The 27,122-nt window shown below is 40.1% G+C and overlaps 1 protein-coding gene across 2 annotated transcripts in view; it reads left to right on the top strand.

Moving 5' to 3' along the window:
- TICRR (TOPBP1 interacting checkpoint and replication regulator) overlaps positions 1-27,122 on the top strand; it is a 53,920-nt gene that overhangs the window by 4,582 nt on the left and 22,216 nt on the right. Inside the window, exons 2-13 of one of the 2 annotated variants that reach the window (XM_028851309.2) lie at positions 2,600-2,879; positions 4,222-4,463; positions 5,649-5,883; positions 12,273-12,402; positions 14,670-14,809; positions 15,637-15,855; positions 20,151-20,302; positions 21,453-21,553; positions 22,167-22,260; positions 22,358-22,437; positions 22,608-22,847; positions 23,976-24,072. In XM_028851309.2, the coding sequence (XP_028707142.2) occupies positions 2,600-2,879; positions 4,222-4,463; positions 5,649-5,883; positions 12,273-12,402; positions 14,670-14,809; positions 15,637-15,855; positions 20,151-20,302; positions 21,453-21,553; positions 22,167-22,260; positions 22,358-22,437; positions 22,608-22,847; positions 23,976-24,072 (2,010 nt within the window). The remainder of the gene's footprint in view (positions 1-2,599; positions 2,880-4,221; positions 4,464-5,648; positions 5,884-12,272; positions 12,403-14,669; positions 14,810-15,636; positions 15,856-20,150; positions 20,303-21,452; positions 21,554-22,166; positions 22,261-22,357; positions 22,438-22,607; positions 22,848-23,975; positions 24,073-27,122) is intronic. The other variant, XM_028851310.2, reaches the window with a different exon arrangement.

Genomic DNA, 27,122 nt, shown 5'->3' on the forward strand with positions numbered 1-27,122 from the left:
TGGAGTGCAGTGGTGCGATCTGGGCTCATTGCAACCTCCGCCTCCCAGGTTCAAGCGATTCTCCTGCCTCAGCCTCCCCAATAGCTGGGATTACAGGCACCGACCACCACACCCAGCTAATTTTTGTATTTTTAGTAGAGATGGGTTTTCACACTGTTGACTAGGCTGGTCTTGAACTCCTGACCTCAGGTGATCCACCTGCCTTGTGGATCAAAGTGAGGGGTGCTCCACCACCAGCCATAAAGTTACATCTTAACCTTTCATTTCATTAGCAGGGTTTTTTTGTTTGTTTTCCCGGCTGGTCTTGTGGCTGAAACAATTTCAACAAAATTTTTGCGTCCCTTTGGCAGCAAATCCTAATCAGGATCTATGGCGTCTGAACTAGGTTACCATTCTCTCCATAGCAGTGAACACAGATATAGATACATGGATGGTAACAGCACATACTAATTAATTGGTTAATCTAATACAGCATTTTCCAGATTGATACGCATAACTGAAACAAAAGTTTAGATAGATTAGAAGGTAATGTGCTCCAGTACATTGTTTATCTTCGTTACATGGGATCTTTTTTTGTGTGTGTTTAATGCTGATCATAAACCACTCAATTAATCCATCAGAGAATCTATCAAAGTCCACCAGATGGTCATGATCCAAATTTTAAAAGCAGTCTAGGCCAGGGCTAGTGGTTCATACCGGTAACCCCAGCTTTGGAAGGCTGAGACAGGAGGATCTCTTGTACCCAGGAGTTTGAGACCAACCTGGGCAACATGGTGAGACCCCATCTCTACAAAAAATACAAAAGTTAGCCAGATGTGGTGGCACATGCCTGTACTCCCGGCTACTTACTCAGGAGGCTGGGGCGAGAGGATTGCTTGAGTCCAGAAAGTTAAGGCTACAGTGAGCCATGTTCATGCCACTGTACTCCAGCCTGGGCAACAGAGCAAGACCCTGTCTCAAAAAATAAAAATAAATGAAAGCAGTCTATTCAGAACAGTCCTGGGTTCTTGGACTGGTCCATCATTGCCTTGCTGTGACCATGGATGATACCCTGCTTGTCTTTGAACTTGACTATAATAGGAAGTTTGGGAATAACCTAGTTGACGTTCAAGACCCTTCTAGTTCTAATTCCTCACATTCACATAGCAGTTTATAGTTTATAATTGTTAACTGGCATGATGAGCATATTCTAAGGGGTGTGCTCCTTCATATTCATAGTAACTGAATATTGTTGTTATACTGTGATGCCATGTTAAATATTTTATGTTGGTACTGTTTTATTCACCCCACCCCTCACTTCAAGATCCTAGACATGGCACATAGAGGTTGCTCAATAAAAGTTTGTTGAAAGAAGGTTGACTGAAGAGTCAGCTGTGTGTGAAGGAGTGAAGCAGGGCTTTTACAAAGAAAGCAGGATTTAAGCCAGATACAGAAATGTAATAACCATTCAGTTGGTGAAGAAGGAAGGGGAGGCACAGGAAATATAAATCAGCAAAAACAGGGAAGCCTTAAAATATGGCATGTTCAGGAAATAGCAAATGGTTCAATATGTCTAGAAGGAGTGGGAATGGATGAGGGGTAGAAGATAATGTGTACCAAAAGCTGGTTTAGGGTTGGATTGTGAAGGGCTTTGTGATTATGCTGAAGAGTTACTTTATTCTGGAGGCAGTGGGAAGCCTTTCAGAATTTCAGAGAAGTAGCATGATTAGAGAAGTGATTTGGAAGAATACTTAGAGCACCATGGAGGAACGATTAGAGGCAGAGCACAGACTTTACAGGCTATGGTAAGGGTTAGGGCAAAAGACACGACGAGGCCTTAGTTTGTCTGGCCTCTGCACAGGGCTGTGGGTGGGCAAGTCAGAGCAATGGCCACCATCTAGGGGAGGTGCTCCTGCCTCACTCCCATGACACCTGGCCATTATTGTGTTGTGCTGTATAGGACATAATTATTTTTATTAATAGGCCGGGCACAGTGGCTCACGCCTGTAGTCCTAGAACTTTGGGAGGCTGAGGCAGGCAGATCACTTGAGGTCAGGAGTTCAAGACCAGCCTGACCAACATGGTGAAACCCCGTCTCTACTAAAAATACAACAATTAGGCGAGCACGGTGGCACATTTCTGTAATCCCAGATACTTGGGAGGCTGAGACAAGAGAATCGCTTGAACCTGAGAGATGGAGGTTCCAGTGAGCCGAGATCATGCCGCTGCACTCCAGCCTGGGTGACAGATCAAGACTCTGACTCAAAAAAAAAAAAGTTATTTTTATTAAAGTATAATGGTTCTATGTTCCTTCTAACATTTTATAATCTATACCCAGTGATTTGTGTCACTTCTTTCTGTTCCTTGACAAAAAATGTAAATGAGGTACTATTTTTACTAAATGAATGCTTTCTTAAAGGCATAGTAGGTAGTAATTTGTTCTGGTGCTGCACAGTAGCTTGATGCTGACCATTATTTTTGTTTAGCTCAGCAAATACATTGGTTGTGTAATTCGACCCTTTAATATTGGTTTCAGCTTTACTTTCTCCTGATTTCCTTTACTTTTATTTATGAATGCCTAATGTGTAGTAACCTAAGGTTGTTTGTCATTTTATTTGAGATGTGGGAATCCCCAGACCACCTTGGATACTGGACTGTTTGTGAACTGCTCCACCATGGAGGTGGCACTGTCTTGCCATCTGAATCTTTCAGCTGGGATTTTGCTAAAGCTGGGGAAATGCTGCTCAGGAGTGAAATAAAGCTGTCAAGTGAACCTCATCTCTCTCCGTGGATTTCAATGCTGCCAACTGATGCCACTTTAAACCGTTTGCTCTATAATTCTCCTGAGTATGAGGCCTTGTTTCCACGGATGGAAGGAATCTTATTTCTCCCTGTTGAAGGTAAGCAAATAATATTTTAAGGTTTTTATGGTAAATCTCAGTTACATTAATTTCTTCAAAGAAGCTTTTTAACTTCTTTGGCATTTCTCACAGCCCAGGCACTCAATGAATGCTTGTCATGAAAGAATTAAAAGACATCAAGGCAAAATCAGAGATACTGTAGGAAAGATTTGAACTCTAATTCAGTACAACTGCCAGCTTGTGTACAAAAAAAACAAGTGAATGATTGATTTAAAAGTTTACCAGCTATTCCCAAAGCAGGGTAATATTATTCAGGTGCCCAAGCACATGGGTATAATATTTCATTGTCTCATAGAGGAGATTGATAAATTGAAGACCATAGAGAAACAATGGTCAACTAAAAGAAGAAATAAATTAGTCTACAGAAACCCAGAATGATGCCTGTTACCAGGAAAAGCAAATATGTTGGAATCTTCATTAAATTTGTTTCACCTTATGATTTGCTATATGGTAAATCTCATTTCTGAATACACTGTATAGTCACAGAAATAATACTGCATAGAGATATATACATAAAACTGTGTGGTACATTATGTGCAGTTTAAGGAATTTTCAAGAGTAGTTTTGTTTATGTAATTTCATTACACAGTCTTTAGAATTTAACCTCCTCATAAGATATGATGCACTGTACTTTATGGATTTAAGAAGTGGTATCTTCTTTCTCATAAGTAGTAAACATTGCTTGAATACTTATTTCTTTTCTTTTTCTTTTTTCTTTTTTTTTTTTTTTAAGACAAGGTCTTGCTCTATCACCCAGGCTGGAGTGCAGTGGTACGATCATAGCTCAGATCGCAGCTCACTGCAGCCTTGACCTCCTGGGCTCAAGGGATCTTCCCACCTCGGCCTGCCAAGTAGCTGGGACTACAGGCCTGAGCCACCACACCTTGCTCATTTTTGTATTTTTTGTAGAGATGGGGTTTCGCCATGTTGCCCAGGCTGGTCTTTAACTCACTGACCTCAAGTGATCCTCTGGCCTTGGCCTCCCAAAGTCCTGAGATTACAGGCATAAGCCACCATGCCTGGCCTTCAATACTTATTTCTAAGTCATAATTTCTGAGAAGTTCTGCCATTACATATTGCCTTTGTAATTCCATTTGTTTATAGCTTTTTCTATAGAGCTAAATGAACTTGCTGTGATGGCGTGGCAGTAGAATAAGGGTTGAAGTGTTCAACTAAGTGACAGTATCTCAACTGGCAACTTGATTTTCTTCTTATTGTTAATAAATCTCTTTTTAGTATGTATTCCTTATATTTGAATTTTAATCTTTTTTTCTTTTTAATTTTAATTTGGCATTCTGGTCTAATTAATCTTTATTTCTAGCAGGCAAAGAGATTCAGGAAACATGGACAGTCACCCTAGAGCCCTTGGCCATGCATCAGAGACATTTTCAGAAACCAGTCAGAATTTTTCTAAAAGGCTCTGTGGCCCAGTGGTCTCTCCCAATGAGCAGCACTTTGGGCACCGACAGCTGGATGCTACAAAGTCCAGAGGAGAGCACAGCAACTCAAAGGCTGTTATTTCAGCAGCTGGTAAGCAGGCTGACTGCTGAAGAGTTACACCTGGTAGGTATCCTCAACACGGGAAGTTATTCTTGTCTAACAACATACTGGTAAAGTGAAATAAGTGTGTTTATAAATGCCTTACACAATATAGTCTTAGTAAAACTGATTATGCTTTTGCAAATAATATTGTCGACATTATAGTATCATGACAGCAATGCTCATTAGAGAAGAAATAACTTATAAAATTGCATGTATCAAGAATCCAATTAAGTTAAATTATATTCCCATAGGGAAGAAGGCAGTTGGCCAGATGGAGTGCTTATGTTAGGGTAGTAATGTGATGAGTGATTTCTCATTATTTTTTAAGTATTCTGTTATATATTTACTACTTTTATATAAGTATTTAAGAAAAAGCTGCTACACAGTAAAATTAGGTATAATAGTATAGTAGTTGTGTAACTATATACAATGCAATATAATTGTCTGTGTAACTCAGTAGTTGGACAGTAGTTACACAAATGTAGAAATGTCTTCTGAAAAGGAACATACACATATCCAGATTTGATTTAACGGTGATTATTATTTTTAAACTACCAGCGAATTCCTTACCTTACTTTGTCTTTTGCCTTTATACTCTCAGGAGGGGTCTCTTTTCTGGTTCCCATTGTAAAATATTCTGGAGAAAAATAGAGTAGTCTTTGGACAGATGCTGTTCTAAGAGTTGTGTGCTCTGAGGAAAAGAGCACTGGGTTTGGGAGTCGGTGATCTGGATTAGGTCTCAGCTCTGCTGCCTACTGTATGTCTGGATAAATCTCTCAAGTGGTATTTCTGCCTCATGGTTAAGTACATGGGTTTCAAAGTCACATATGCTTGGCATCTTCTTTTACCAAGTAGGTGGCTTTAACAGGTTACTTCTGCCTCAGCCTCAATCCCTCCTTTATAAAATGGGGATACTAATTATTTTACCTCAGGACGATTGTGAGGATTCAGTGAGCACATAGTAAATACCTAGTAAATATTCCTGGTAATGTCAGGTTTTACTTATTTGTAAGTAGAAATATTAGGACTCTGTGATTAATAAATTCCCTTCTACCTCTAATAATTATCAAATCTATCTCTTTTTTTTTTCATAGTTTTCACATTAATAATCATTGGGAAAATGGTTATTCTGTCTTTTAGTACACTACATTCTTCTTTAGGCATATTGACAATAATATTCTCAACTAATTAGAACTTCTCACATAGGTTGCTGATGTGGACCCTGGTGAAGGCTGGCCCCCCATCACTGGAGTTATTTCCCCGCTCTCTGCCAATGCTACAATCCTCACTGTGTTCCGCACCAAGGAGGCTGAATTTCAACGACATGTTCTCCAAACAGCTGTGACTGACAGCCCCCGGGACACAGCTTCCCTTTTCTCAGATGTTGTGGATGGTATATTGAATCAGACTCATGATTCACTTGCAGATACTGCTTCTGCTGGTAAGCTCCTAAACCAGTAACTAACATAGTCTAGGGTGGTTTGCAGTCTTTTCCAGCATCGGGACTTTTTCACTGTGCAGTTAGTAAAACCCCAATATGTTATAACACAGATAAAAGAAAGCTACAATACTTCAGGCAGTTTAAATCATTATTGTTTATAGAATTCCTTAAATACTTCTGAGGAGGCTGCAGGTTCCATGAAACCAGTCTGAAATCGAAGTCATGGTTTTTAATATATTTAATAAATACTGCATATAAAACTGTTGTGATTCTATCTACCCTGCATTGCATTGTTACTACTGGCATTGCAACTAAATGCATTGTTACTACTAAATCTACCTAGCATAAATAAGGTTTGTATCATATTAGTATTACAAACTTTATTTATACTAGGTAGATTTAAATGTCAACTTGATATTTCTTTAATTCATTCATTTATTCAACAGATTTGAGTACCTGCTGTATGTCAGGCACTGTTTGAGGTACTGGGACTATATTAGAGAACAATATGGACAAAGATATCTTCCCATGGAGCTGACTATCTAGTCAGGGGAGACAAAACAGTAAGTCAGGAAAATTACAGTTTATTCTAAAGAGACAAAAGTTATAGTAGTAAAGCAGGAACAAAGGAATGGGGTGTGTTAGGGTAGGGAGGGTTGCAATTTTAAGTAGGGTGGTCAGGGAAGGCCTTGCTGAAAAAATAATATTTGAGCAAAGGCATGAAGGAAGTGATGGCAAGGAGTTGCTGGTAGAGGCAATAGCGAGTGCCAAGGCTCAGAAGGGTGTTAGAGGAGTTGCAGGGAAGCCTGTGGCTGTGGTGAAAGGAGCAAGGAGAGAGTAGGAGGGGGTGAGGTCAGAGAGCCAGCAGCAGACTAAACAGCAGCAGAGAGCCAGCAGCAGGGCTTTACAGGTACTGAAAAGACTTTGGCTTCTACTATGAGTGAGAGAGGAAGCCTTTGGGGATTTTCTGCAGTGACACGATCTGACTTATGTTTTCACAGCATTACTCTGGCTGCCACATTGAGGCAAGGATAGAACCAGTCAGAAATATTGCAATAATCCAGGCAAGAGATGGTGGGAAATGCAGGTAGTTGGAAGTAGTTGTAGCTCTTGGATATATTTTGAAGGTAAAGCCAGCAAAATTTGCTGTTAGATTAAATGTGTAGGGTGAGCTATAGAGAAATTGAAAATGATTCCAGAGACTTTTGGCCTAAGTTACTGGTAGAAAGCAGTTTCCTTCTGAGATGGGGAAGGCTGTGGGAGAACCAGGGGCTGGGGTGGTGAGGACTGGAGGGTTTGTTTTGGGCATGGTAAGTCTGAGTTGTTCATTAGACATCCACACATGGTATTGAGTAGGCATCAACTATGCATGTTTGTGTTTGGGAGATTTGTTTGGACTAGAGATGATGGGAGTCATCAGTGATGTTTAAAGCCATGAGATGGGTTAAGATCACCATGGGGGTGGGCATAGATGGGAAAGAGAAGGGGACTAAGGACTAACCCCTGCATCCCAACGTTAAGCAGTCTGGGGGATGAGGAGAGAGAAACCAGCAAAGGAGACAAAAGGGGGACAGTCACTGAGGTAAAGAACACCCAGATTGTGGTACCCTGGAAGCCAAGTGAAGAGAGGAAGTGCTTGACTGGGTTATTTACTACTGATAGGCCAAGGAAGATGAAGGCTGGGAGCTGACATTCAACTGAGCAGTGTGGATGCTCGTGATACCATCACAACGTGATGGTTGTGATATCAGTTTTGGTGGAATTGTGAGGGTAGAAATGTGAGTGGGTGTAGGTTCAGGAGAGACTGAAAAGAGGAAAACAGCAAGTACAGACAATTTTTTGTAGTAGTTTTGATCTAAAAGATATTAGAGTAATGAAAACAGTGGCTACAGAGGGAAGAAGGGTCAAGGTTTTTGGTTTTGATTTTTAGAAATAATAATAGCCTGCTTGCATGCTGATGAGATAATATGGTAAAAATTAATGCAGGGGATAGAGAGAATTGTTGGTTAGAGGGCTTCGAGGAAGCGCAAGTGGAGGGGTTGGTCTTGGGAACAAGCACAGTTCATCTGTGACAACTGGGGGAAGGCAAAAATATAAGGGCTGGGGTGCCGAGGTGAGTGATGTTGGTGTGAGTGTATGGGGTTCTCTTCTGATTGCTTCAGGTTTTTTAGTGATTTAGGAAGTGACATCATCAGCTGAAAATGAAGACTTAAGGAGATGCTGGAGGCTGAGGAGAGAGGGGAGAAGGAAGTGGCTGGTGAGAGGGTGAAGATAGCAGGAAGGTGGAAGGTTGCTGGGATGGTCGTGAAGGTAAAGTGAGATCCCTCTATGGGCTTGCCTTCCTCCAACCACATTCACCAGCTGGCACAGCTGCAGAGTAGGCAGGGAGCTGGATTAACCAGGGTTGGGATTTTCCCAAATGAGGGCGGTAAAGCTAGAGAGGGGTCAGGGATTCAAAGGTGTGAACGGGAAGAGATTTAGGATTTGTCCATGGAACAAGGCAGGGTAAGGAGGAAAGTGAGGACAACAAGGACAGGCGATCAGATAAGTGGGTTGTAGGGGTCTCAGGATTTCTGGAGCCAATGTGCTCAAAGGAGAGAGTTAAAAAATAGATGGAGGTGGTCAGAGTGGGGTGCTTGAGATCATAGACAGTGGTGACCAGGAGGAGAGAGTGACTGAAGGATGGCAATGCACTGGGGCACCAGAAGCGAGGAATTCAAGGGGACAAAGGCCAGAGTGTTGGTAGCATCAAATGTGTGTATTGAAATAATCCAGAGTTAAGACTAAATAGTACTGGAGAGACTGATGGTGGTGAGTTGGGAGCTAACAGTCTTTGAGGAGTAAGGGGGAGTGATCCAGGCTTGTTAGATGACTATGAGAGTATAGGCTTTGATGTGAGACTCAAAGCTGGGTTTTTGTCATTATTTTCAGCAGGTAGAGGGAAAATGATCTGGAAGAGGCAAGGAGGATACCAGCCCACCTCAGGGCCAAGTCGAAGAAGAGCTTTGCGGGGGAGCAGTCAGCTCTCTCCAGCGCTGCAGGGGAAACAGTGTGTTCAGGGCAGGAGAAGATGGAATTGAGGATATAGGGGATTTTGCTGATGAGGGTCAGTGAGTTCCAGAGGGCAGGGTGGGAGGATTTTATGTGTGGAAGGGCTGGGCCGAGGTGACAGGATGGAAGACGGAAGGAGCAGTGAGGAGATTCCAGTGGGCAGACTGGAGCGACCTAGGGGTCTAGGGCTTCGCATGATGGGAAAAAGCAGCTATCAAGGGGATCATGAGATTAATTCCTGGTGGTTTCAATGCAGCTAATGGTGCTGAACCTGTGAGTTTGGGGGGTAAGAAGTGTGGGTGTTTGGCCCACCCACACTCCTGCCCATGTAGGCGTGGAGACTACAAGGAGGGCATCTAACTCCGAGGGCCTAGGGCTCCCTCCAAAGTCCTGCCTGGGAGGCCAGTGGAGGGTGGCCTTGTTTTTAGCGTTGGGCTCCTGTTTGGCATTTGCTGGAAGAGGTGCAGGTAACTCTGTGAGGGGCACTCTCTCTCCATGCAGAGGGAGGCTTGAGACTTGGAGGCCTGAGGCAGGTATTTCTGGCCTTTCTCCCCTAATCCAGCATACAATGACTTGAGAAGAAACTATCATGTCATATTTATTCTCATAGACCTTTACTGCCCTTGTCTGAATTTTGTAATATAACAGCAGATGCAATTATAGGCATTTATGCTGTCATGTGATGTGAAGTTTCTTTTGCTTGTTTAAAAAATTCTACACAATCTTACACTAAAAATAATAGCTTTGGGAGAACTACAGTTGGGACAGACTTCTCAAAATCTTTGGCAGTGATAAAAACTAAGGCAATCCTGGGTGGGGGGACACGTGCCTGTAATCCCAGCTCCTCGGGAGGCTGAAGCAGAAAGATTGCTTGAGCCCAGGAGTCCAAGACCAGCCGGGCAACATGGCAAGACCTTGTCTCAATTAAAAACAACAAAAAAAGTGCAATCCTAATAAAAATTATAGTTTGATTAAAAGACACATTAAATTCATAATAAGTAAACTCCATAATAAATATACCTTATCCCTTAAAAGAAAGGTGAAGATGGCATGATGAAAGGGTTGAGGCTGTGGTATTATGGAGACAGGGGCCAATGACAACGATAGGGAACTACATCATAAGCACTTCCAGGAAAGTGCATGTGGCCAAACAGCCAAGGAGAAGAACACGAGTTGAAAGGGCGTAGTTGGCTGGGCATGGTGGCTCATGCCTGTAATCCCAGCACTTTGGGAGGCTAAGGCTGGCGGATCACGAGGTCAGGAGATCGAGACCATCCTGGCTAACATGGTGAAAGCCCATCTCTACTAAAAATACAAAAAATTAGCCGGGCGTGGTGGCGGGCGCCTGTAGTCCCTGCTACTCTGGAGGCTGAGGCAGGAGAATGGCGTGAAGCCAGGAGGCGGAGCTTGCAGTGAGCCGAGATTGCTCACTGCACTCCAGCCTGGGCAACAGTGAGACTCCATCTCAAAAAAAAAAAAAAAAAAAGAAAGGGTGTAGTGTACAGCACTGTGCTCCTCTGGCTGTTTGTATTTAGTTGTGTTTGTGCACTTTGAATTCAGCTGCTGCTACTTGGTGGCATAAAATAATAGCACATTAGGAATGATCACATAACCAAAGCAACATAATATTTTGTACTAATGTCACTACCTTACTTATCAATTGTGTGTAGGCTATTTGTAGAAAGTTTTGTATTGTAGAACAGACTGTATCTTAACTATGTATATAGTCTTGGAAGCAGCTCAGAAAACTGTATTTTGGAATTTGGTAAAGGAAGAACTGCAGTATTTTACAAGTTCTCTGCTGTAGCATGGCCCACAGTTTCTTCCAGGTTATAAATCAGTGTGCCAGCTTGTTGTCCAGTCTCCCCACCATGCTCCATCTGGGTGAGATCCTATTCCTGCATTAGAACCTAGCCCAAATACTGCATTCTCCATGAGACCTTCCTTGCCCATCTAGACAGAGTTAGCATATGCTAACATTTATACATATCTCCATGACTTCACAAGAGTGGACCTACTCTTCCTATCCTGGGAGCTCCTTTTGAAGTAGGCATTGTATTTATCTCTGAATTCTCTCACTGAAAGAAGGCCTAAAACTTGGTTGTCTCAATAAGTTTGAATACATTTTAAATATTTGGGTTTTTTTCCCCAAGACTTCATTAATGTCTAACATTTCATTTGTCTAGGGTCTTAGATGGACCTCTCAGAATCACAGAGTTCACTGAAATTTCTGTTACTGTTCCCCCAACCACCTCCTCCATCAGGCTTATTTTAAGAGAACCTTCTACCCTTACACTCCCCAACGCAGAGCCACATCTTCCTATTTCCAATTTACCTACTCAGTGCAACAGAATTGTGATATTCTGCAGTTTTGTTACTGTATATTTATTATTGTACAAAGCCTTTTTTTTTTTTTTTTTTTGAGACAGAGTCTCGCTCTTTGCCCAGGCTGGAGTGCAGTGGCGTGATCTTGGCTCACCGCAACCTCCGCCTCCCGGGTTCAAGCTTCTCCTGCCTCAGCCTCCTGAATAGCTGGGAATACAGGCACCTGCCACCACACCCAGCTAATTTTTGCACTTTTAGTAGAGACGGGGCTTTGCCATGTTGGCCAGGCTGGTCTCAAACGCCTGACCTCAGGTGATCCACCCACCTCGGCCTCCCAAAGTGCCGGGATTACAGGCGTGAGCCACTGTGCGCAACCGTACAAAGCCATTTTTAAGAACAGGACTAAGCGCGGTGGCTCAGGCCTATAATTCCAGCACTTTGGGAGGCCAAGGCAGGCGGATCACCTGAGGTCAGGAGTTTGAGACCAACCTGACCAACATGGAGAAACCCTGTCTTTACTAAAAATACAAAATTAGCTGGGTGTGGTGGCACATGTCTGTAATCCCAGCTACTCAGGAGGCTAAGGCAGGAGAATTGCCTGAACCCGGGAGGCGGAGGTTGCGGCTCATGAGCCGAGATCATGCCACTGCACTCCAGCCTGGGCAAGAAGAGTGAAACTCTGTTTCAAAAAAATAAATAAATAAATAGAAGAACAATATATATTTTTAAGCTGGTTAGAGGAACATTTCAGAAATAAGATGAGAGGATTTATAGCCAGTAATAACAAAAGATTTTAAATTGTATCTGTATGTTTTTCAGTAGCATTTTTTATTTACCACATAGGCCTGTAGCAGTCTGTGGTGCCAGAGAACAAATGTTAGCCGGAGAACAAATGCACTTTGTATGTCCTTTGGAGGGATGCAGTCAGTCCAGGGGAAGAGCAAGTGCTTAGAATTCTCTGCTTTGGTTCTTATGCGGTTTCCTCTCCTGCCTCTGTTCCTTTGCTCCAATAGCTTCTCCTGTTCCAGAGTGGGCCCAGCAGGAACTTGGCCACACCACTCCCTGGAGTCCAGCTGTTGTGGAAAAGTGGTTTCCTTTCTGTAACATCCGTGGTGCTAGTTCCAATTTGATGGAGTCATTTGGGTAAAACTTTTTTATATCTCTGAGTATTAATTATTAAAATCAATGTTCATTTATCTGCATTTTTTTCTTAACAGGCCACATTCTCTGAGTACAGTCTAATAGTATTAAAAACTAATTACAAAGATAAAATACTCTCATACTTAGTATATATTGTGAGAGTATGTTAGATAATATGTTAACAATATATAAACATATACATGCTAAAAATTCTTTAAAATTTACCAAAGTAATTCATCTAGTTAAATATAAACACTCCCTTATATTATGAAAGTGAGAAAATATTTATAACTAAGTATCAACGCAAATAGAAAACAGCAAATTTGAATAATGCAGCTGAATTTATACTTAAAGAAGTATTTGCAGACTATTTTTGTAAAGAAAAATGTTAGTAATCAATTACTAAGAATCCAACATGAGAAGTAAACAAGAGAGTAACCTCCACCCTACAAAAGAAGGAAAGCAATGAAGATAAGAACAGAAATAAATTAAATAGAAAACAAATAAATGTAAGTGATCAAGAGAAACAAAAGATGGTTATTTGAAAAGCCAAATAAAATAATCTATAGCAAGATCAAGCAATTAAAAGACAAACAATATTAGAAATGTAAACGATACGGCAGAAATTCAACCTATTATTAAGAGGTATGGTTGACATTTATTTTCTCCACACAGATATCCATTCAATTGTTCCAACACCATTTGCTAAAAGACTATCTTTTCCCACTAATTACCATGGCACCTTATGAAAAATCAACTGGCCACCTTTGTGCAGATTGATTTCTAGACAGAATACAGTCCAGAAACTATGTTAATACGACATTATCTTCAATATTGCGTTACAGCAATACCATATACTGTAGCTTTATAGCACTAGTCACTAAATCAGGTAGTATAAGTCCTCTAAACTTTGGTTTTGTTTTTTTAGAATTTTTTTTGGTTATTTTAGATACTTCGCATTTTCATATAAACTTCAGAAACAGCTTGTCAGTTTCCACGCACACACAAGTCTGTTGAAACTCTAGGAGTACATTGAATCGTAGATAAATTTGGAAAGAACTGACATCTTAACAATGTTGAGTCATCCGATCCATGAACGGATGGTGCAGCTATCCATTTATTTAGGTCTCTCTTTAATCTCCCTCAGTGTTTTGTAGTTTTTAATGTACAAATGTGGCCCATGTTTTTTTTTTTTTGTAATTATCTCTAAGTATTGTTATAAGGTGTAAATATTGAAGTGTTTGAAGATAGTATGATTGTCTTTATGGAAAATCCAGGCCCGACATGGTGGCTCACACCTGCAACCCCAGTACTTTGGGAAGCCAAGGCCAGCAGACATGTGAGGCCTGGGGTTCAAGACCAGCCTGACCAACATGGTGAAACCCCGTCTCTACTAAAAATACAAAAAAATTAGCCCGGCATGGTGGCACATGTCTGTAATCCCAGCTACTTGGGAGGCTGAGGCACAAGATTCACTTGAATCCAGGAGGTGGAGGTTGCGGCGAGCCAAGATCGTGCCACTGCACTCCAAGATGGGCGACAGAGCACCAGCACACTTAGGGAGGATTAACCTGCTTCATACTGGCTGTATGGATGAAACCGATAGACCCAGCACGTATTCCACCCTGTAATATCTGTTCAACTAATGTCACCGTAACTTTCTTCCACTTTTTAATCAGATATATCAGATAATGGAAGGTATTAAAATACAAATAACACATTTTGAATGTTGTGCCATTTTCATAATTTCGTTAATGACATATTTAGCTCTAGGTGGAAAAGCATTTAATAACTAATCACCCCTCCTGCCTGCCCTCCTTCCTCCTCTTCTCATCAATCCCAAATTAGTTTATTACAATGTGAAAGAATTATTCGAAGTCATTGCAATACTTACTACAATGTATTAACATCATTTTTTACTTTGATATATGGAAACTGAGTAAAAAATAACTGTGGAAACCTGAAGTGAAATAGTTGCCATAATTAGACTTGTACCCTAATTCATGAAGAATCCTATTAATAAAAGTCAGTATTATATGTAATAGTTAATGGTTTTGTAAACAAGACAGCTTTGGTTCCTGCATTCGTTCAAATCAAAAATGAGAGGAGAGACATTTTCTCTCCTAAGAAAATATATTTTTGAAGGCATCTTGTGGGGACATCTTTTGATTAGCTTTTTAGAGGACAGTGGGTATTTCAGTGTTGTTTATTTCTAAAGCATTTTGCAAAATTAGAATTTTGATTTTATTCTAGACATCTTGACTTTACAGGTCGTTACAGGCTGCCTCAGCTAATAAGGAAGAGTCTTCCAAAACTGAAGGTGAATTAACACATTGCCTTGCCGAGCTCTACCAGAGAAAATCTCGTGAAGAATCCACCATAACTCATCAAGAAGACAGCAAAAAGAAACGTATGCACCTAGAAGGGCTGTTTCTTAAGGCATTGTTTTCTGAGACTACATTTTAAAAGATTGGCATTTCCTGAAATGAGGTTGAAATGGTAACTAAATAAAGAAGGGCAAATTTTTATAATTAAATTTTAAAATAATTACATTAGTTCAATAGTGATTTTTTAAAAATCACCCAGTCTTATCTGTCTAACGAATAAACCATCTTCATTTTTAATTATGATAGAAATTCAAATACAACTTTGTGTTCTGCTTATAAGTATTTTTTCTTTTGCTATCTTGCCTTTTTAGATATTATTCCACCTCATTAACTAAAGTTACAAAATTCTCAGGTTGAACATTTAGATTGCTTTCAGTTTTCATCATTATAAATAATACTGTAGTATACATTATGCATATAATTTGTTTTTTAAGTAATTACCTTAGCAGAAGTTTCCAGGAACCAGTTACTGTGTCAGGGTATGAAAACTGGCTCTTTATGTAGATTGCTAAATTGTCATTCAGAAAAGTTTCATCACCATTTTTGGTGGCCATTGGGTAACAACAAAATAAGTCTGTTTGGCATTTGCCTTATGGGAAAACCATCCATTGAGATGTTTAGTTCCAATCCAATCACATAGAGATGTTTAGTTCCTAAACTTTGGTTAAAAGAAAGGTTCTCTTTCTACCCTGTGTGTGGGCAGAAAGAGATGCAAGTATTTCCTAATTCAAATCATTCTGGAGGGATATGCTTCATTTTGATATTCTTTCACAGTAATCTGAATTAAAGTAGTTCTTGATTCCACAGAAGTGGAAGGCAATTTACTTTCCCTCCTCTGATGTTTTGGTAGGAGGTGTCCCTCGTACTCCAGTGAGACAGAAGATGAATACCATGTGCCGTTCCTTAAAGATGTTGAATGTTGCAAGGCTGAATGTGAAGGCCCAGAAGTTACATCCAGATGGCAGTCCGGATGTGGCTGGGGAGAAAGGAACCCAAAAGATACCCAGTGGGAGAACAGTAGATAAATTGGAAGATAGAGGAAGAACACTAAGAAGTTCTAAACCTAAAGGTATTCCTCTTAGTCTGTAATTTACTCTTTTATACTCCTCTTTTTTAAAAATAAATTTTAATCATACCCTTAGTTTATTGACTATCTGCTACATGCCCAAAAAGGTGTTATGGTGAATACAATAAATAATAAGATAATGTCCTATTCTTAGATTTATGATCTAGCTACAAAGATAAAACAAATGAACTAATAAACAAATACACATATATATGTGTGTATATATGTGTGTGTGTGTGTATATATATAGATATAAAATGAACTAATAGAACTAAGAAGAGAGCCAAAAGTCTAAAACAGAAAATACAAGCCCATTTGGGAAGTAAAGTCTAGAGTAGTTCAGACAGGGAAGATAAGGGCTGGATAAGCTGTGAAGGCTTCTAGGAACCACTGGAGTCCAAGCTAGACTTCCAAGAATGGGCAGAGTTAGAAGACAGAAAGATAAAAGAGCATTCCAGGTGGAGAATTAGCATAAGCAAAGTCACAAAGAAGAAGGCCCATGGCTTGGGCATAGGACAAATGGTTAAAGAAGTTTTACATTTGTGAATAAAGGGAGAAGAAAAAGGGTTTATGAGTAATCTAGGGCTAGGTTATTGACATCTTTCAAAGGTGGGAATAATTTAATCCAGCAGCTTCTATTTTCCTATTTTTTTCTTTCCTTTTTAAAAAAAATAATAAATTGAATTGTGCTGTGTTTCGATGTCATCTCTGAGTTCTTTTGAAAATTCTGGAGTGGGCCGGGCACAATGGCTCACGCCTGTAATCCCAGCACTTTGGGAGGCCGAGGCGGGCAGATCACAAGGTCAGGAGTTCGAGACCAGCCTGCCCAATTTGATGAAACTCCATCTCTACTGGAAATACAAAAATTAGCCAGGCGTGGTGGTGCGCACCTGTAGTCCCAGCTACTTGGAAGGCTGAGGCAAGCGAATCACTTGAACCTGGGAGGCGGAGGTTGTGGTGAGCTGAGATTGCGCCACTGCACTCCAGCCTGAGAGACAGAGCAAGACTGTCTCAAAAGAAAAAAAAAAGAAAGAAAGAAAATTCTGGAGTGTAAGTTTTATGCTCCTTTAAAGATTTTTTTTTTTCCTGTGGAATGTGAGAGCCATAGATGATAATCAGTTTGAATAAGGCAGAACACCTTTAGTGGGCTAGTAAAAGTGTGTGAAATGTGGTTGATACATGCAAGGGAAGGCAGAAACAACAGTACTGAAGACAGTGTGGTGGGAACATAATTTCTGGACTAGATTTTGTCCAGAAATAGACCTGCACAATAGTGGGCAAATGATTTTTGACAAAGATGCCCCAGTACTTCCGTAAGAAAGAGATAATCTTTTCAATAAATGATGCTGGAACAACTAGATACCTTTATGGAAACAAATTAGACCTTACTTTTAATAGTATTTTGAATTCCTGCTATTTTATGTCTAATATTTATGCCTTCTGTCTCTCTCTCTTTAATTGCTCAATCTTGCTATAGAATTTTGTTTTATTTCGCTTTTCTTTTTTTTTGTTTTTTGAGACAGAGTTTTGCTCTTTTTGCCCAGGCTGGAGTACAATGGCACGATCTTGGCTCACTGCAACCTCTTCCTCCCAGGTTCAAGCAATTCTCCTGTCTCAGCCTCCCTAGTAGCTGAGATTACAGGAGCATGCCACTACACCCAGCTAATTTTTGTATTTTTAGTAGAGATGGGGTTTTATCATATTGGTCAGGCTGGTCTCGAACTCCTAACAGGTGATCAGCCTGCCTCGGCCTCCTAAAGTGCTGGGATTATAAGTGTGAGCCACCGTGTCCGGCATTATTTGACTTTTCAAAGAACCATCTTTTGTTTCTGTTTATTGCTGCTGTTGCATTGTCTATTCATTTCTGTTCTTTATGATTACCTTTCTGCCTTTATTTTTGGGGTTTACTCTCTCATAGTACTTAATGTGTTGGACCCTTAGCTAGTTAATTGTTTTTAATTTATCTGCTTTACAAAATAATCACTTAAGTCTAAAGTCTGTACATTTTCTCTTTAAGTGTAACTAACTAACTGCATTATATATTTGCTATTTTCTATTTTCATTGATACTTATTTATAAGTATTTTCTGACATCCATAATATAAGGGAGTGTTTTATAATTAGCTTTGAATATTTTTGGACTCTGCTCAATGTGGTCTGTAAGATTGATTCTTTAATATTTGCTGAAACAACTAATGTTTGGTCAAGTTTTGTTAATATTCTATGTGCACTTGAAAATAATGTGTATTCTCTAATTATTGAATATCTGGTTTTATACACGTCCATACATTTTTTCTGCCGCTTTTATCTATTACTAAGATGATTGTATTAGTCTTCCACTATTATATTGTCTTTGCTCCTTTGTCAAAGATCTGTTGAGGCCAGGTGCAGTGACTCACGCTTGTAATCTCAGCACTTTGGGAGGCCAAGGGGGTCAGATCACCTAAGGTCAGGAGTTCGAGATTAGCCTGGCCAACATGGTGAAACCCTGTCTCTACTAAAAATACAAAAATTAGCCAGGCATGGTGGCAGGCGCCTATAGTCCCAGCTACTTGGGGTTACTGAGGCATGAGAGTTGCTTGATCCCAGGAGACAGAGGTTGCAGTGAGCTGAGATTGCGCCCCTGTACTCCAGCCTGGGTGACGGAGCAAGACTCTGTCTCAAAAAAAAAAAAATCAGTTTACTATATTTATGTAGGTCTATTTCCAGGCTCTCCTGTTACATTGATCTCTCTATTCTTTTGCTAATACCACACAAACTGTCTTGATTACTGTAGCTTTATAGTAAGTCCAGAAGTTTGGTACCATCAGTCCTCAAACTTTGTTTTTCTCCTTCAATATTGAGTTAGTTATTCTGGATCTTTTACCTCTTCATATAAACTTTAGAATCAGTTTGTCAATATGCAGAAAATAACTAATTTGATAGGGATTGCATAGAATCTATAAATCAAATTGGGAATCTGAAATCTTGACAGTATTGAGTCTTTCTTGCTGTGAATATGGAATATCTCTCCACTTATTTAGTTCTTTGATTTCGTTCACAGAATTTTGTGGTTTTCCCTATATAGACCTTATACAAATTTTGTTAGATTTAATACCTGGGTATTTCATATTTAGGGGGGTGCTAATTTAAATGGTAATGTGTTTTTAATTTTAAATTCTGCTTGTATATTGCTGGTATATGGGAAAGCAATGGACTTTTATGTATTAATCTTGTATCCTGCAAATTTGCTATGATCACTTGTTAGTTCCAGGAGTTTTATTGTTTGTTCTTTCAGATTTTCTAATCATGTCATATCACCAAAGACAGTTTTATTTCTTCCTACCTTTAAATTTTTTGTTTATTTGTTTGTTTTGAGACGGAGTTTCGTTCTTGTTTCCCAGGCTGGAGTGCAATGGTGCGATCTCGGCTCACTGCAACCTCTGCCTCCCGGGTTCAAGCGATTCTCCTGTCTCAGCCTCCTGAGTAGCTGGGATTACAGGCGCGTGCCACTACACCTGGGTAATTTTTGGTATTTTTAGTAGAGAAGGGGTTTCACCATGTTGGCCAGACAAGTCTTGAACTCCTGACCTCAGGTGATTCGCCTGCCTCGGCCTCCCAAACTGCTGGGATTACAGGCATGAGCCACCACGCCTGGCCTCCTACCTTTAAATTGTTAACACTTACACTTGGTATACAGAGCCTTAAAAATTAATCACTTGGCTGGGCATGGTGGCTCATGCCTGTAATCCCAGCACTTTGGGAGGCCAAGGCGGGCAGATGGTTTGAGTTCAGGAGTTCAAGACCAGCCTGGGCAACATGATGAAACCCTGTCTTTACCAAAAATACAGAAAATTAGCTAGGTGTGATGGCACATGCTTGTGGTCCCAGCTACTCTAGAGGCTGAGGTGGGAAGATCACTTGAGCCTGCCTGGGAGGCGGAAGTGGTGGTGAGCCGAGATTGTGTCATTGCACTCCAGCCTGGGTGACAGAGTGAGACCTTGTCTCAAATAAAATAAAATTAAGTTAATCACTTGTCTTTGTACTTTCTCAATGTCTGGACTATTGACATTTTAGAGCAGATAATTCTTTGTTGTGGGGCTGTCCTATGCAATGTAGGATGTTTAACAGCATCCCTGGCTTCTACATACTAGATGCCAGCAGCCACCTTCGCCCCCACCGCCATTAGTCTTGACAATCCAGACATAACCAAATGTTCCCTGCAAGGAAATATTTTCACCAGTGGACAACTACTGGCCTAAATAATACACGGACTTGAGCAAGATTTGATTAATCCATTTTATTTTATTTTTTTCACAGATTTTAAAACCGAGGAAGAGCTACTATCATATATATGTGAAAATTACCAAAAGACTGTGGCCACAGGAGAAATCATGTTGAATGCATGTGCTCGAAACATGATCTCAACCATTAAAATGTTCCTAAAATCAAAAGGCACCAAGGAATTAGAAGTAAGAGAATCCGAATATTGTTGTTTGTCATAGATGTAGTGGTTGGTTGGTTGTTGGTGGATTTGGTTAATGTGTTGGAAAATGTCTGTTATGCCATACGTGATTCAAAAATGGTAAGATGAGTAAGGGAGTAAGTACAATTCCAGATCTCAGAAGGTGGATATGGTGAACTGGTAAGGCAAAAATCAAAGAGATGGGGTGAGCGGGGATAATTACATATAATTGTCTCCTAATGAAAAGCCTTTCCTCATGTGAGCTATATGTTAGCTGCATGATTAAGCCAGTGGTTTTTAACCCTGGCTATACTTTAGAATCACCTACAACATTTAAAAAATATGTATATGCCGACTGGCCGCAGTGGCTCACACCTGTAATCCCAGAACTTTGGGAGGCCAGGGTGGGCAGATCACGAGGTTGGGAGTTTGACACCAGCCTGGCCAACATGGTGAAACCCCGTCTCTACTAAAAATACAAAAATTAGCTGGATGTGGTGGTGGGCACCTGTAATCCCAGCTACTTGGGAGGCTGAGGCAGGAGAATCGTTTTAACCCGGGAGGTGGAGGTTGCAGTGAGGCAAGATCGTGCCATTGCACTCCAGACTAGGCGACAGGGTGAGACTCCATCAAAAAAATAATAATAATAAAATAAATAAATAAATAAAATTTATAGATATAGATAGATATAGATGCCTTGCTCTCTCCAGACGAACTGAAACAGATCTCTGGGGTTGGTACTTTTAAAAAGCCCCCTGGATAATTCTTTGGCACTGGGAGTGTTACAAACCACTGTTTTTAGACCATGTTGTTTTATTCATGTTCAGTGGCCATCACAGAGCTCCTCTAAAGCAAACAGGAGGATTTGTTTATAATACTTAGGTTTCTTAATCACTGCTTTGTGGAACATTTCTTTTAAGACACTTTATTTAGGGCAGGCCTGTTTTATCCATGCCCACTAGCTCTCAAAAGAACTTTTTTACCATGTTCTTTTTAAAGATAGAAGAAGATTCATGTCACTTTTTCATTCAAATGAAAGAATAGAGAAGTTTATAAGGGAATGTATTTCCCTTCTTAGGGCTTTAGTCAACTGTGAAAGAAATTAGAAATAATGACAAGTAACAGTATTCTCCTATGTAATAATTTTGTATTTTTAGATGAACTGCCTGAATCAAGTAAAAAGTAATCTCTTAAAAACTAGCAAAAGTCTTCGACAGAATCTAGGAAAAAAACTGGATAAGGAAGACAAAGTTAGAGAGTAAGTAACTACCGTTTTTTAAAAATCATCTCTCCAAAACAAAGCTGTGAGATTAGCTTGTATCAGTTTAAAATAGATTGTTTGTGACACGGTGGCTCATGCCTGTAATCCTAGCACCTTGGGAAGCCAAAGCAGGAGGATTGCTTGAAGCCAGGAATTTGAGGCCATCCTGGGCAATATAGTGAGACCATGTCTCTACCAAAAAAATTTTTTTAATTAGGTGAGCATGGTGATGTATACCTGTAGCCCTAGCTACTTGGGAGGCTAAAGCTGGAGGATTGTTTGAGCCCAGGAATTCAAGACTACTGTGAGCTATGATCCCAGTACTGCACTCTAGCCTGGGCAACAGAGCAAGACCCTGTTGCAGAAAAAAAGAAAAAAAAAAAGATTACCAATTGCATGAAGATGCTTTTGTAGCCAATTCTTTTTGATGTTATAATATGCAGCTTGAATCACCTATTTATCTAATAACTTTATCAGTTTTTAGAAAAGGCACTGGCTTTTCTCCTTTTTGATTGTTGTTTCTTACATAAATAGATCTATGCTTAAGGAAGGAGCTTTTCGTTTAGTGACATCCAAAGTAGATATGACCAAGTTTTTTTTTTCTCTCAAGGTGCCAGCTTCAGGTATTTCTTCGTTTGGAGATGTGTCTGCAATGCCCTTCAATAAATGAAAGTACAGATGATATGGAACAAGTAGTGGAGGAGGCAAGTATATAGCTTCGTGCCATTAAAATAAGCCCTAGATGCTTTGAGCTTCCCTGCAGAGGGCATCTATCTAGTAATGTTCTAAAATCTCCTTCAGGTGACAGATTTGCTGCGCATGGTATGTTTAACTGAGGATTCAGCGTACCTAGCTGAGTTTCTGGAGGAAATTTTGAGATTGTAAGTTTGATGATTACTAACTTAACTTTAAAATTGTTTTGTCAATACCTACATATGGTGTTGTCTCTGAATTTTGGAGTTGTAAGGACTACTTCTTAGGCTGGGTGAGGGAGGGAATAGAGAGGGTAAGATGGTAACTCTGTTCCATATTCAATCAATCTATTCCACAGGTATATTGACTCTATCCCAAAGACACTTGGAAATCTTTACAACAGCCTAGGGTTTGTGATTCCTCAGAAGCTGGCTGGTGTCCTTCCTACAGATTTTTTCAGTGATGACTCCATGACACAAGAGAACAAATCACCACTTCTTTCTGTGCCTTTTTTGTCAAGTGCTCATAGATCAGTGTCAGGCAGCCCTGAATCTGATGAACTGGAGGAACTTCGTACCAGATCAGCCAAGAAAAGAAGGTAAGAGCTCAAAGAATCAAAGGAATTATTTGCACTGTTATAGTTCTGATAAAAGATGTGTTTAAACCACAGTCCAGTCATATTTGTCCATATAATTTGTTGAACTAATAGCTGCCCTTATGTCTGACCAACTATATAGAAGCCAACTATTAGAGCTCCTAATAGGAGCATCTGACAATCTTTATATTATCTAGGAAATATATAGTCATGTTTTGCTTGTTTTTTTTTTTTTTTTTTTTTTTGAGATGGAGTCTCGCTGTGTCTCCCAGGCTGGAGTGCAGTGGTGTGATCTCGGCTCACTGCAAGCTCCGCCTCCCGGGTTCACGCCATTCTCCCACCTCAGCCTCCCAAGTAGCTGAGACTACAGGCGCCCGCCACCACGCCCGGCTAGTTTTTTGTATTTTTAGTAGAGACGGGGTTTCACCATGTTAGCCAGGATAGTCTCGATCTCCTGACCTGGTGATCCACCCGCCTCGGCCTCCCAAAGTGCTGGGATTACAGCCTTGAGCCACCGCGCCCGGCCAATAGTCATGTTTTGCTTAACAACAGGGATACATCCTGATAAATGCGTTGTTAGGCAATTTTTGTTGTACTAACATCAGAGTGTGCCTACCAAAACCTAGATAGTATATGTTTTTTCAAATGGAAAAGCTAATGTTCCAGCATTGTTACTGAAGAGCAGTCATTTCCCCTACTTGATCTGTAATGCCAATATCAAGTGTCATATATTAGGTTTCTGAATAGGCTCCATTATAACCTATGGGACCTTTGTCATATATGCAGTTCGTCTTTGAAGGAAACATTGCGTGACTGTATAGTGTTTATTTCGTATTTCACAAAGCCTTCTTTACTGTCCACAGGAGGTCTCCAGGAACTAGGCCTTTTATGAAATAAGCTTAGAGTTTTAGCTTTTAAAATTTTCCTTGATGCTTTTCATTGTTCATAACTAGTTGAATTTGTTACTTTTGAAAATTCTGGGGTGACTTGTTTTATTATAAATCCAGAACAACCTTAAGATAACTGGCTTTTATTTAAACCATATTTTATTTCACTTAGACTCTAGTTCCATTTGAATTTAACTGTATATAACCTCTATCTAGATGTATTGACTATTTCTATTTTTAAAAGGAAAAATGCATTAATAAGACATAAAAGCATTGCTGAGGTTTCACAGAATCTTCGACAAATTGAAATTCCTAAAGTGTCAAAGAGAACTACGAAAAAGGTAAGTAATCCTTCCAGTTTGAGATGACACAGTAAATAAGAATAAAAGGCAGTGTCCCTACTTTTAGGAAAATGAACTTTGGAGGATACAGAAATAATATTAAATATTTTTATGAATGTGTATAAAACTATAATCCAAGGAATAGGAAAATATAAACTTGTTAAGAGATTAACAGTTTTACTGAAGAGTGTGATATTTAGAGGTAATGTGAGGAAAAACGGTGAGTAAAAGTTAGGAATGAATTAATTCAAAATCTTTAATGTAGATAAGAAAACTCATAAAACAATAACTAAAATAAGCAAAGCGGTCGCTGGAAGAGAATATATAATCGTAATAGGACTTCGGTTGCATACCAGAAGGTGCTTTTCCATATGTTGTGTTTTACTTCAATAACAAATTTAGGCCAGGCACAGAGGCTCACACCTATAATCCCAGCACTTTGGGAGTCAGAGGAGGGAGGATACTTTGACACCAAGAATTTGAGACCAGCCTGGACAACATAGCGAGAACTTGTCTCTACAAAAAATAAAATTAAAAAAAAAATTAGCCAGGCATGGTGGCACATGCCTATAGGCCCAGCTATTCAGGAGTCTAAGGCGGGGAGATCACTTGAGCCCAGGAGGTCAAGGCTGCAATGAGCTATGATCGTGCCACTGCACTGCAGCCTGGGTGACAGAGCAAGACTTCATGTCTTTTAAGTGAATGAATGAATGAATGAATGAATGAATGAATAATAAGTTTTTTGGAAAAAAAGATGATGACGGTCATGGAGCCGGGAGGTAGAGTAGTCCCCCCTTATCTGCAGAAGATATGTTCCAAGACCCCCAGTGGATGCCTGAAACCACAGGTAGTACTGAACCCTATATATAGTACTGTTTTTTCCTATGCATGCATAAGTTCAATTTACAAATTAGGCACAGTAAGAGATTAACAACAACAATAATAAAATAGAATAATTATAGCAATATAATATAATAAAAGTTATGTGAATGTGGTCTCCCTCTCAAAATATCTTAATTGTACTATATTCACCCATTTTGGGGCCATGGTTGACTATGGGAAACTGAAACCGTGGAAAGTGAAATCACAGATAACGGGGTACTATTGTTGTTTTTTTTCGTGGCAGTTGATATAAGGACTTGAGGTTTTTATTGGTTGAAAAAAAAATAAACCTAGCTGGAATTTGTTTACTGAGTAGAATTAATGTCTTGCTAAGGAAAAAAGGGACTAAAAATACAATGAAACTTTTCAACTGCACGAACTATCTGAGAAGAGTTAAAATTTAATGAGAACTATCTTTAGAAGCATTAATTATTATAATAGTGGTTTGTTGTGTTTCTAGATATTTGTAGCTATCCTTTGGAATTGGAGGTGGGATTTCTTTTAACGGGTTAATGGTGTTCATTTTCTTATACTTTAACTGTGAATAAAATGCAAATCTTACATATCTCACAATCCTCATTGAAGATTGGAAAATTCAAAACTGAATGGCCAAAAGTTGCCAGGCCTTTATTCTCACTAGATTTCATAATGATTTGCAGATCTTTCTAACACACTTTGAAACTTTTGTTTTAGATTACACAAGATAGTTTTCTTCTCTAAGATCAGAATTACGACTGGGCACAGTGGTTCGTGCCTATAATCCCAGAACTTTGGGAGGCCAACGCAGGAGGAATCACTTGAGCCCAGGAGTTGGAGACCAGCCTAGGCAACATAATGAGACCTTGCCTCCACAAAAAATTTAAAAATTAGGTATGGTGGCGCACTCCTGTAGTCCCAGCCACTCGGGAGGCTGAGGTTGGAGGATCGCTTGAGCCTGGGAGTTTGAAGCTGCAGTGAGCTATGATCAAGCCACTGCACTCCAGCCTGGGTTACAGAGAGAGACTGTGTCAAAAAAAAAAAAATTTTGAGGTCAGGATTTGAATGTAGTTAGTAACGTTTTTTTATGTCAAAGTTGGTACCATAGATAAGTGACAGTTGTTGAACTGAAAGGACCAGATATTACATTTTTAAAAGAATAAATCTCAGTTCTCCAAACGATCAATATAGTTAACTCGGGAAGCAGTGAACTTACAACTCAAGTGTAGATATGTAGTATTAATTACATTAATGTATATTAATTTCTTTTATGCATCTTAACTCCAGAAGAGCACAATGATTTAAAAAAAAGAAGTTTGATCCTGCCCTAATACCTCCAGGACATACTCTCCTAGTTTTTCATTCAATTACATGGATTAACAAGGGTTGACAAACTTTCTCTGTAAAGGGCCAGATAGTAGATGTTTTAGCCTTTGCAGGCCATACGTCTCTGCAACATCTATTCAGTTCTCCTGCTCTAGTGGGAAAGCAGCCACAGGCATTATGGAAAGAAACGAGCATGACTGTGTTTCAGTAAAAACTTTATTTTCAAAAATAAGAGGTGGTTCAGATTTGGTCTATACACTGTAGTTTACTAACCCCTGGATAGGAAATTGGATGTATGACTGTTTTTTTTTTTGTTTTTTGTTTTTTGTTTTTTGTTTTTGAGACGGAGTCTTGCTCTGTCACCCAGGCTGGAGTGCAGTGGCCGGATCTCAGCTCACTGCAAGCTCCGCCTCCCGGGTTTACGCCATTCTCCTGCCTCAGCCTCCCGAGTAGCTGGGACTACAGGCGCCCGCCACCTCGCCCGGCTAGTTTTTTTTTTTTTGTATTTTTCAGTAGAGACGGGGTTTCACCGTGTTAGCCGGGATCGTCTCTCCATCTCCTGACCTCGTGATCCGCCCGTCTCGGCCTCCCATCTCTCTCTGTCGCCCAGGCTGGAGTGCAGTGGCACAATCTCAGCTCACTGCAAGCTCCACCTCCCAGGTTTATGCCATTCTCCTGCCTCAGCCTCCCGAGTAGCTGGGACTACAGGCGTGCGCCACCATGCCCGGCTAATTTTTTGTATTTTTTAGTAGAGATGAAGTTTCACCGTGTTAGCCAGGATGGTCTCGATCTCCTGACCTCGTGATCCACCCACCTCGACCTCCCAAAGTGCTGGGATTACAGGCATGAGCCACTGTGCCCGGCCG

The sequence above is a fragment of the Macaca mulatta genome, chromosome 7 (assembly GCF_049350105.2).
Source record: "Macaca mulatta isolate MMU2019108-1 chromosome 7, T2T-MMU8v2.0, whole genome shotgun sequence".
Taxonomy (NCBI): Eukaryota; Metazoa; Chordata; class Mammalia; order Primates; family Cercopithecidae; genus Macaca; species Macaca mulatta.